Raw genomic sequence first — 12,339 nt, forward strand, 5'->3', positions numbered from 1 at the left:
GTTGTTTTGTTTTGCTCCTTGAGCCATCATAAAGTCCACGTTCTAGGCTTTAACTCTTGAATGATTTTACTTTGAGGAGTGTCTATTGTGCTGTTCAGTGTGTAATGCAGGACTGAGTACTTCCTGTAGGGCTGGTCTGGTCTTTGTAAAATCTATCAGTGATTGCTTGTCTGGGAAGGATTTTATTACTCCCTCATAGGTGAAGCTTAATTTTGCTGGATAAAGAATTCTGGGTTGGGCATTATTCTGTTTAAGGAGATTAAGGATAGGGACCCAGTCCCTTCTGGCTTGTAGGGTTTCAGATGAGAAATCAGAAGTTAGTCTGATCGGCTTTCCTTTATAGGTTATTTGTTGCTGTCATCTCGCTGCTCGAAGAATTGCTTCTTTCGTATTTACTTTCGTCAGTCTAATAACTACGTGACGTGGTGATTGCCTTTTCACATTGAGTCTCCCAGGAGTTCTCTGTGCTTCTTGTATCTGGATGTCCAGATTTCTGGCCAGGCCTGGCATATTTTCCTCCAGTATTCCATGAAATAAGTTTTCCACCCCTTGAGTATCTTCTTCTTCTCTCTCTGGAACACCGATGATCCTAAGGTTCTGTTTCTTTACATAATCCCACACATCTGAAGGCTTTGGTGTTGTCTCTTGCGTCTTCTTTTTATTCGTCTGATTTGTTCAGCGCGAAGACATTGTCTTCAAGCTCTGAGATTCTTTCCTCTACATAATCCATTCTGTTCTTGAGGCTTTCCATTGTATTTTGAAGTTCCCTGAATTCCTCCTTCATTGACAAAATTTCTGTTTGGTTTTTCCTTAGTATTTCAATTTCTTTGGAAAATTTTTCATTCATTTCCTAGATTGTTCTCGTGGTTTCTTTATGTTGGGATTCTATTTTCTCTTCTATTCCGTTCAGTTTCCTTACAATCCATAATCAGAATTCTTCTTCTGTCAGCTTAATTGTATCCTGTACATTGGTATCTGTTGGTGGAGATCGAATATTTTATTTTGGAGGTGGCTTTTCTTTCTGATCTTTTGTGTTTCCTGTGTTTTTTCGTTGATTCTTCCTCATCAGGCTACTTTGTCAAGGACTGGATGTGCTATGACTGGTTTGTGAACTTAATTTTGGGGCTCCAAAGGGAAGGTCCTTGGCAGAGCTGAAGAAGTGTTCCCTGGTTTTGTGCTGTCTTGGTGGGGTTTTGGCCTGTTGGGTTATCACTGGCCTGTTATCTGCTCCTTCTGCTTACAGAGATTAGTGGGTTTCTTTTCCTTGCTTAGCTTTCCAGGAGTTGGGTCACTTTTGAGTGTGTGACTCCGCTATCTACTACTTGGTTGAGGTGGAAGGCGCTGGGTTTAGTTATGAGGTTGTTCTCTCTTTTGTTGCTTGAATTTTGCGTGGAGGGGTCAGATGTCAAGGTATTCCAGGATCTTTGAATTGAACTCTAAAATCCCAGATGGGACATACAAAAGCCTGAGTCTTTGGGAAATGTTTTGCCACTCCCAAGGGCTACTTGAGCCTTATTACCACTTAAGATGTGGTGAGAAGAGCAGCAGGACTCAGCGTGACTGAGGCAGTATACTTCAGGAATTGCTTGATCTGTAGCTAGGAGAGAGCTGCTAGCATGTTATTCAGGGCTTATTAGGCACTCTTGTGGAGGAATTCCTAATGAGTATGCCTGTTGGTGCAATTGCTGAGGACTCTGGTCAAGATTTTCCTTTCCAGACCACTAGCCCCTAAGATGACTACAGCCTGGGCACCGAATGCAAGCTTTTGTGTTATGTTCTTGTCAGGTGTTCAAAACCAATCAGCTGTATTGCGCCAACACACTGTCCCCTTTTGCTTAGATCCAAGGTCATACAGATTCAGGCTAGTCCTATGGGGAAAGTATTTTTTCTCCTATCTCCCTACCTTCAGGGGCGGGCTCTGTCCTGGAGGGCTGTGGGAGTGGTGTTACCTGAGACTATCACAAGGCCCAGCCTGAAAAACGTCTTCTCTCGTTTCTTTCCTCCTCCGAGGTCAGGTTTTCACCTGCCAGAGGGGCAGATAACCCCCCAGACTGAGGGAAGGGCGCTTCCTGGGGCTACCTGGCGTCTCAGTTGAGGAAGTGGTGACCCTTATTATTCCACCCCTTCAAGAGCAGGGTTGACTAGCTGGAAAGAAGTACACACTTCAGGGATGCTAGAGAGGTCCGGCCTAAGACCCCTGAGGGACCCAGACTTCAGAAAGCAGCCTGTCCTGCTATTCCACCCCAGCGGATGTGGGGTCAGTCCCTTTAGTATGCACTATCGGTGGTCAGATCATAGTCAAGGGTCATCCACCTCCCCCACAGGGTCACAGTCCAGAGAACAGCTTCCCTTGTCCCTCTGCACTGCCAAGGGTGGGGAACTAATTCCTTGGGAGTAGGCGCTGATCGCCAAGTCACCGCGATAATGAGGCTCCAGGACCCTGCTGGGAAAACAGCCTCCTTCACTCTCTACTCGGCCCTTCCCGCAGTGGAATCTGTCCGTTTGGCCGGCAGCTCCAGCCACCAAGTCCAAGCAGAGATGTGACCGCGTGTCTCAGCTTGAAGAGTGGCCTCCTTGGTCACTAGACACTCTCAAGGGTGCGCGCTGTCTCTTTGGTGCAAAAGAGCCCCACTGAGGAGATTCAACTATCGGGCTCCTGCAGTTGTGGGCTACAGACACACACCCACACACATACACACTCGCAGAAAGAGAGCAAAGAGGAGGAAGAAGGGGAAGAGAAGGAAAGAAGAAAAATGTATATATATATGTGTAAATATATGTAAAAAAAACAAGAAAAAGAGCAAGAATTAAGAGAAATATGTATATAGAGAAGGGAAAGGAAAAAAGGAAGAGGAAAAAGAAAGAAAAAAAGAAAAAGAAAAAAGAAAAGAAAAAGAGAAGAAAAAGAAAAGAAAAAAGGAAAAGAAGAGGAAAAGAAAAAAAGAAAAAACAACAACAACAACAAAAAACCCACACAAAAAACAACCCTTTTACTCCGCCTGGAGGCAGAAGCAGGTCCTTTGGCACGATGTGTTGGTAGGGGTCGAGTCGCCTGGCGGAGTGGCTAGTTATGTCATCTCGGATCACTACTATACAAAAAAAAGAAAAAAAAAATGGCCCCTTTACTCCGCCTAGTGGCAGAGGCCGGCCCTTTAGCGTGGTGTGTTGGGACGGAGGTCGGGTCGCCTGGCAGAGGAGGGCTTATGTGTCCCAGATCACAGTTCTATAAGCAGTCTCTCTCAGTCCACTCTCAGTTCCCTGTTATTTTGCGGACAGTGCCAGCAACTGAGTGGAACAGGGCCGCCGGAGACCGCCTGGAAACTCGGCAGCAATATCACTCTTTCTTTTCTGCCCTTTCGGAGGCGGGGCTTGAGTCTGCGGCTGCGACAGGCTCCGCAGATTCGGGAGAAAAAGTGGCTGCGCGTGCTACTCTCCTTGCAGGGCGCGACCAGCTCTGCCGCAGAGGCAGCGGCTATGACTCAGGCGGACGCCCGGGCAACAAGTCACCGCAGTTGCAGGCTTTGGGGTCCCCGAATTGCAACTGCCCACCCCCTGCTAGTCAGCGCTGAAGCCGACTGCACCGGGAGGGCATCCGGAGCCGGGGTCCACCGTTGCCTATTTCCAGAGGTGCGCCCCAGGGCCACCTGCCAGCCCGCCGCGCGCCCTACCCACGGCGCCTCTGTGCTGTGTCCCTCCCAGTACCCACGGAACTTTCAGCGATTTCCGCAGGTAGAGCCTCTTTTATGGAGTTCCCCTCCCCCGATCCAGTCCTGGCGGTCTCCGGTGGCAAGAAGCCGCCTCCAAACTCTCCCCTGTGGAATCCGGCGCGGCCTCCGATCCGGGGAGCGCGCGCTCAGGCCGGTCCCTCCCCTCTGATGCCGACCCAGCGCCATGCTCCGCTGCGTTCGAAATGGACCCCGCGCCTGTCTCGGCTCCCCACCGCCTGTTGGTCTGCGCCGCCACCTCGGACCGACCTCCGGCACTTCCCTGCCTGCGTGGGAGTGGGGTTTGGTGAAGGAAGAGTCATCTTCCTGTGAGTCAGATCTCCCTGCCCGGGAGTGCCCGCCGCGGGGCATGGCTGTCCCGTGCTGCCTTTCCCCTTTGTCCCAACTCTCTGGTAATTTGCGAGTGTTTTTTGAGTTCACTTGACTCTATCCGCGGGACTGCCTGTCCCTCGCTGCCTCTCTGTAGATTCACGAAGCCAATCCTGCAGGGGAGCGCCTCACTCGCGTGTAGGTGTCTGCGTTTTTCACCTCCCACTCGGCTCATCGCATCGCCACTTATTGGCCGAATTCCCCCCCAGACTCTTAAAGCTCCATTTTACAGATGAGAAACTCAATGTTGGAGCAATTAAAGAACTTGCCCAAACTAGTAACTGATAACAAACTTAGGTTTAATTTTAAAGACCATGATTTTCCTACACATAATCTACTGAAATTAGTCTAAATCTTTCTGGGTCTCCAGTTCCTCAATGCTAATATGGATTCTTTGGTTACATTTAGCTTCTGACAACTTAACCTGTCCTATTCTAATGCTAGAAACAGCAGCCCTAATCATTTTCTTGCACTTTGAAAAACATATAATTCATTTCCCACAGTACCAGCTTTTCTTTAGGTAATTATGGAAATGCAAAATTACTTGCTCAAAAGGTTCACAATTAAATCTGTGTAACATTTTCTAAATATGATTTAGTTTTCAGAGTAACATTTATGAAAATAGTTTTCTAGTATTTCCAAATAAACTGTTTCTAAAAATATTTAGCTATTATAGGCAACAAAAACAAATGGAACTATATTAAACTAAAATACTTCTGCACAGCAAACAATCAACAGTGAGGAGACAACCTGTGGAATGGGAGAAAATATTTGCCAACTACCCATCTGATGAGAGACTAATATCCAGAATATACAAGGAACTCAAACTCAACAGCAAATAAACCCAAATTATCCCATTAAAAGGTGAGCAAAGGACTTGAATAGACATTTCTCAAAAGAAGACATACAAATGGCCAACAGGTATATAAAAAAATGTCAATATCATTAATCATCAGGGAAATGCAAATAAAAACCAAAATGAGATCATATCACCCCAGTTAGAAGGGCTATTATTAAAAAGACAAAGAATAACAGACGCTGGCAAGGATGTGGAGAAAGGGAACTCTCATACACTATTGGTGGGAATGTAAATTAGTACAGCCACTATGGAGAACAGTATGGAGGTTTCTCAAAAGACTAAAAACAACTTCCATATGATCCAGCAATCCCACTACTGGATATTTATCCAAAGGAAAGGAAATCATTATATCAAAGGGATACCTGCATCTCCCTGTTTATTACAGCACTATTCACAATAACAAAGATACGGAATCAACCTAAGTGTCCACCAATGGATGAATGGATAAATAAAACATAGTATATGTAAGACACAACGGAATACTAACTCAGACACAGGAAAGAATGAAATCCTGTTATTTGCAGCAACATGGGTGGAATTTAAGGTCATTACGTTAAGTGAAATACGGCAGGCACAGAAAGACAAATACTACACGTTCTCATATATGGGAGCTAAAAAAGTTGATCTCATGGAGGTAGCAAGTAGAATGATGGTTGGCAGAGGCTGGGAAGGGGGTGTGGGTGTGTGGGAGAGATGAAGAAAGACTGGTCAATTGGCATAAACATACAGTTAGATAGAAGGATAAGTTCTCATGTTTGACAGAGTTTAACAACAATGTATATTTCAAAATCATTAGAAGAGAGGACTTGAAATGTTCCCAACACATAGAAATGATAAACACTCGCGGTGATGGATATCCTAAATACCCTGATTTGATCATTAAACATTCTGTGCACATAACAAAATATCACCTGGTCACCATAAAAATGTACAAATATAATGTATCAATACAAAAAATTTTAAAATATTTAGTTATTAAGAATGAGGTTAGATTTGTTTTAAAAGTTCTTATCTCCATAGCAACAATAAAAGCCCTAACAGAGAAAAGAAATTCTTTACATTAGGCTAATTCCTTGAAGGATCATATAGTAGTAAACGCCTATTAGACCAAGTTTTCTAGAATACTATTATATAAATTATTTATTTAGGTTTGGGAAGTTTTTCTAATTAGAAATTTAGAAAGTTTACTTTAAATGATCAAAATATGAGTTATTCAAACTTTGGATACACCACAAATTCTCAGGATCCATTATTTAATCAAAGTCACAGAATTTCTGTTTAATGTGAAGTATATAGTTATTATATTCCTTTGGATTTCAAAAGTCCACACAATAAAATTACTTTTGTAGGCAGGCTTAGCAAAGTCAAGCACTTCAGAAAAGCAGGCAAATCAACATCAAGGTAATCAGAAATAATTTTAAAAGTTAATCAAGCCTCAGGCCCTGTGTCATCAGATTTCTTCCATACAAAATTGAGAGGAGAGAGACAAAAAGTCCAAGTTGCAATGAGACATTTCACAGAATGGTACGTTTAACAGCAAAGGATGTTCTTGTTCACATGTGAGCTTCTAAAAAAAGTTCTCTAAAGACTATGTCTGCAAGTCTACCTTTGGGGATCACCTGCTCTTGGTGACAGTTCAGCCAGAACACTGCACTAAAGATGTCCACCTTATGATTCTCTCAATAGATGCAGAAAAAGCATTTGACAAAATTCAACACCCTTTTATGATAAGAACGCTTAACAAAATAGGCATAGATGGGGCTTACCTAAAATTGATACAAGCCATTTATGACAAACCCACAGACAACATCATATTGAATGGGGAAAAATTGAAAGCATTCCCACTTAGAACTGGAACCAGATAAGGTTGCCCACTATCTCCACTTCTATTCTACATAGTGCTGGAAGTCCTGGCCACAGCAATCAGGCAAGAGAGTGGGATTAAAGGCATACAAATGGGAACAGAAAAGATCAAACTCTCACTATTTGCTGATGACATGATATTATATCTAGAAAACCCCATGGATTCAACCAAGAGGCTCCTGGAATTGATAAATGAATTCAGTAAAGTCTCAGGATATAAAATCAATACACACAAATCAGAGGCTTTCATATACGCCAATAGCAGTCATACCGAGAACCAAATCAAAGACTCAATTCCCTTCACAATAGCAACTAAGAAAATAAAGTATCTAGGAATATATTTAACTAAGGAGGTAAAAGACCTCTACAGGGAGAACTATGAAACATTGAGGAAGGAAATAGCGAGGACGTAAACAGGTGGAAAACCATACCATGCTCGTGGGTCGGCAGAATCAACATCGTTAAGATGTCTATACTACCCAAAGTGATCTACAGATTCAATGCAATCCCTATTAAAATACCAACATCATTCTTCACAGATGTAGAAAAATTGATTTTACGCTTTGTATGGAACCAGAGAAGACCCCGCATAGCAAAAACAATTCTAGGCAATAAAAACAAAATGGGAGGTATCAACTTACCAGACTTCAAACTTTATTATAAGGCTGTCGTAATCAAAACAGCTTGGTACTGGCACAAATATACAGCCATTGACCAGTGGAACAGAACTGAGAACCCAGATATAAAACCGTCCTCCTATAGCCACCTAATCTTTGACAAAGCAGACAAAAACATACACTGGAGAAAAGAATCCTTATTCAATAAATGGTGCTGGGAAAACTGGATAGCCACATGTAGAAGACTGAATCAGGATCCACACCTTTCACCTCTCACAAAAATCAACTCACACTGGGTAACAGATTTAAACCTAAGGAGTGAAACTATTAGAATTCTAGAGGAAGATGTTGGAAATACTCTTCTAGACATTGGCCTAGGCAAAGAATTTATGAAGAAGACCCCAAAGGCAATCACAGCAACAACTAAAATAAATAAATGGGACCTGATCAAATTAAAAAGCTTCTGCACAGCCAAAGAAAACGGTCACAAGAGCAAACAGACAACCTACAGAACGGGAGAAAATTTTTGCATGCTATAAATCCGATAAAGCGCTGATAACCAGAATCTACTTAGAACTCGGGAAAATCAACAAGAAAAAATCAAACGACCCTATCAAAAAGTGGGCAAAGGACATGAACAGAAACTTTTCAAAAGAAGACAGAATAATGGTCAAAAAACATATGGAAAAATGCTCAACATCTCTAATCATCAGGGAAATGCAAATTAAAACCACAATGAGGTCGGGCGCGGTGGCTCACGCCTGTAATCCTAGCTCTCTGGGAGGCCGAGGCGGGTGGATTGTTTGAGCTCAGGAGTTCAAAACCAGCCTGAGCAAGAGTGAGACCCCGTCTCTACTAAAAATAGAAAGAAATTAATTGGACAACTAAAAATATATAGAAAAACTAGCCCGGCATGGTGGCGCATGCCTGTAGTCCCAGCTATCTGGGAGGCTGAGGCAGTAGGATCGCTTGAGCCCAGGAGTTTGAGGTTGCTGTGAGGTACGCTGACGCCACGGCACTCTAGCCTGGGCAACATAGTGAGACTCTGTCTCAAAAAAAAAACAAAAAAAAAAAACCAACCACAATGAGATATCACTTATCTCCAGTGAGACTGGCCTTTGTCAAAAAGTCCCAAAACAATAAATGTTGGCGTGGATGCGGAGAGATAGGAATACTCATGCACTGTTGGTGAGATTGCAAACTAGTGCAACCTCTGTGGAAGATATGGAGCTATCTTAAAGAGATAGAAGTACCACTCGATCCAGCAATCCCATTACTGGGCATCTACCCAAAAGAACAAATGATACTCTATAAGAAAGACACCTGCACCCGAATGTTTATAGCAGCACAGTTCACAATTGCAAAGATGTGGAAACAACCCAAGTGTCCATCAATACATGAGTGGATTAATAAAATGTGGTATATGTATACCATGGAGTACTATTCAGCTTTAAGAAACAATGGTGATATAGCACCTCTTGTATACTCCTGGATAGAGCTGGAACGCATTCTACTAAGTGAGGTATCCCAAGAATGGAAAGACAAGCACCACATGTACTCACCATCAAATTGGTATTAACTGATCAACACATAAATGCACATATAAGAACAACATCTATTGGATGTTGGGCAGGGGGGAGGGGGGAGGGGACGGGTATATGCATACACAAAGAGTGCAATGTGCACCACCCGAAGGATGGACATATTTGAAACTTGGACTTGGGCGTTGGGGCAAGGGCAACATACATAATCTAAACATCTGTACCCCCATAATATGCTGAAATAAAAAAAAAAACAAAACGAAACAAACAAAAAGATGTGCACCTCCAAAATAATGGTCTGATTCAAGGGATTAGGGTTTTTCTCAACTCCTAGGTACTCTAAATCTGAGCACTCATGTCTGCGAACTTCTCTGCTATCATCCCTGTCCCTTCCCCCACAGAAAAATCCAGTTAATTTGTCTTTTTAAAGTCTTAAAGATATTAGGAAAGTGTGGGAAAGATTTTAGGAAAGAGGAGGGAAAGGAGATTTCTTTGGTACCCTTTATTCGCTATTTTGGTCTACAGAGTCCATGGGTCTTTATCAGTAAAATGGCATTTTATAAAAATACTACTCCTGCACAATGCTTATACTGTGGGAGACTGTGCACCACCAATTTTTTTTTTTTTTTGGCTCATTTCTTGCCCTTCTCTACAAATGCTGTCTCTCGCCAGTTCTCCCACTTCCTCCCCACACCCCAGTACAGCCTTCGGCTCCTCTGAGGGACAGGTCAGGGTCACAGGCAGCACAAGCAGGGAATCATAGCTCATAGCCTGACAAACTCTGTAGTCTGCTCTCTTCAAGTGAGGGACAGGAATATTGGCAGCAATGCCGTTTAGCATGGAGAAACTTGGAGCACATTAAATTTGGGGGTTTGATTTTTTATGAGGGCTAGCCAGCTAGTTAGCACCACCCAGAAGAAAATGCTCTTTTACAAAATTGCCCCACGCCCCATCCCTATTCAAAATGAGCCAAACTATTCAAAAAAAGCACTGTTAGTCATGAGAACAGTCAGTGAATGTGCAATCTCATTATCACCACTGGGAAAGAGCTCAAAGCACATATTCTGACAAAGGGTCAGTAGATCATTTTAAAGATCTGTGTATTCACAGAAGAACCACTGATGCTAAGAGACAGATGTGGAAGAAAGCATGTGTAAGGCTCCAAAGGATAGCTCATAAACGTAGCTTTTAGTTTTTATTTTCAGGCTGCTACAGAGTTGTCCAAAGATCTTTGCTTTCTAAATGCTAAGACTTTTATGGGAGAGTAAAAATTCTTAGTGTACTTTGTGCTTACTATACATACCTGAAAATGTGACCAGAAACAATTAGAAATATAGTACAAAAGTGGGCTTTTCTGCAAAAGAGACTACAATGATAAAATGTATTAAATCCTTTCAAAAGGGACCACAGCAAAGCAGTGTGAGTGGCTTTTACTAAAGACTTAATGAAGGTGGAGCCGTGTGTTACTAGCTGTGTGCCCTTGAGCACGTCCCCTAAATGAAACATGCCAGCATATGGATTCCTCCTGTGCATAGAAGAGATTTTTAGACCAGAGGTTTTCAAACTGTATTCCATGGAGTCCTGTGGGGACCTGGGGTGTGTGCACGGCAGGGGAAAGCAAGGAGTGGCCCAGCCCTACCGCTTGTCTAACCAGAGCAGCTCTGTTTGCACGTATTTTATATTTACAGATTGAGTTCATTTGCAAAAAGGACCTTGATGCTACCAAAAAAGGCCAAAAACCACTGCATTAGATGATATGTAAGGTTATTTCTACTTATAATAATTATCCCTCTCTGAGATGCAAAAGGACTACCAAATAATATCTATTAGAATGGTTGCAAAATTATGCCCATATTGGCTCTAAAATGTATTTATTAACTTTTGAACTATGGGACAATGGTTTCTATTATGTGATACATATGTAGAAAATGTTTTTATGCTATTCATATTTTCAAGTGATTCTATTACTCAATAAGTGACTACTAAGTAACTCCTGATTCTTTAAAAAAAAAAAAATTTCAACAGAAATTTTATTTCCTACTTACAATTTCTGAATAGAATCCAAGGTGTTACTTTATACAAATCCTATTTCCATTACCTGTCAAATCCCTTGTGTTTGGAAAAGTAAAGACATTGGTCTAAGTATCATTGGTACATGATATACACATAACCAAATGGCCTTATAATTTATTCACTATATATGCAAATGGCTCTGAAAGTATTTTTATGCCAGAATCTGTGACTCTGGATTTTACTTTCCCTCTTACATAAGGAAGCGACAGGGATTGCTAGATAAGGAAGGAAGATAGTATGCTCAATTAATATTTATGTGTGATAACTGAGTGGGATTATTTTAACTTGAATTTCCCCAGCAGTCATTTTTCTTTGTCACACATGCAACTCCTTCAGCTTGACCCCTCATGTCAGTGGAAATAACTTTTTTCTCAGGCCTGGGAACAACTCGGCAGGGAGTATGTCTGCCAGACCCGGGCTCTGGAGTTCACAGCATCTGACACCCCTGCCTTGTCCACACCCCATGGCCTGCCTTAGGGCTCTGCCACATGTTCTGAAAAAGGCACGCACCTCGTCTTCCAGTCCTCTTCCGACTTGGACCTATTTTTGCGGGCTGCTCTTTGTTTTTCCTCAAGTCGTTTCTTTTCTTCACTAGCTTGATCTGAAATAAGAACATCGATAAAAAGTGTTTATTCACTATGCAGAGGATTCAGGCACAGTACTGAGCACACTAGCTTTATGGAAAGGCCCCAGCCACATGTATTAGCATGATCAATACTTTATTAGAACACAAACACCACAATCAAACATCAAGTTAAAATTTTAACACATATCCAAGCTAGTAAGAGGCAGCGCTGGCATTCAAGACACAGACAGCTCTTCTGACAGCCTGTTCCCTTAACCACCTTTGCATTTACCAAAAGAACCTGTTTATTCTTTGGCCAAAAAAATTGTTAAAAATCCTTCAATGACAAATTGGATGTAAAACCTGAATGTGAAATCCTGAATTTTTAGCAAGACCTCAGAGCTTTTTCAGATTCCATTCATAAGAAATTTAAACAATTTTCCAAAATACTGTTGCTCTGTCTCACTAAGAGGATCTGGAAATTCAGGTGGAACAGTTTTTTTCAACCTTGGCACTAATGACATGTTGGATCTGATGCCGTGTGCATTAGAGGACATTTGGAAGCACCGTTGGCCTCTAGATGCCCCTAGCACCTTCCCAGATGTGACAACCAAAGTCTCCAGACCTTGCCACATGTTCCCTTGGCGGGGCGGGGGGGATTGCCCCCCTTTTGAGAACTACTGAGTTAGAAGAAATTTAACACTTCCAGATAAAAATATAAGTAACC

General features: G+C 42.3%; 1 protein-coding gene across 1 annotated transcript in view; it reads right to left on the minus strand.

Moving 5' to 3' along the window:
- OSBPL1A (oxysterol binding protein-like 1A) overlaps positions 1-12,339 on the minus strand; it is a 193,783-nt gene that overhangs the window by 10,404 nt on the left and 171,040 nt on the right. Inside the window, exon 26 of the mRNA XM_012641750.1 lies at positions 11,558-11,648. Within this exon, the coding sequence (XP_012497204.1) occupies positions 11,558-11,648 (91 nt within the window). The remainder of the gene's footprint in view (positions 1-11,557; positions 11,649-12,339) is intronic.

This window comes from Propithecus coquereli, unplaced genomic scaffold, assembly GCF_000956105.1.
Source record: "Propithecus coquereli isolate 6110/MARCELLA unplaced genomic scaffold, Pcoq_1.0 Scaffold17, whole genome shotgun sequence".
NCBI classification, from domain to species: Eukaryota; Metazoa; Chordata; class Mammalia; order Primates; family Indriidae; genus Propithecus; species Propithecus coquereli.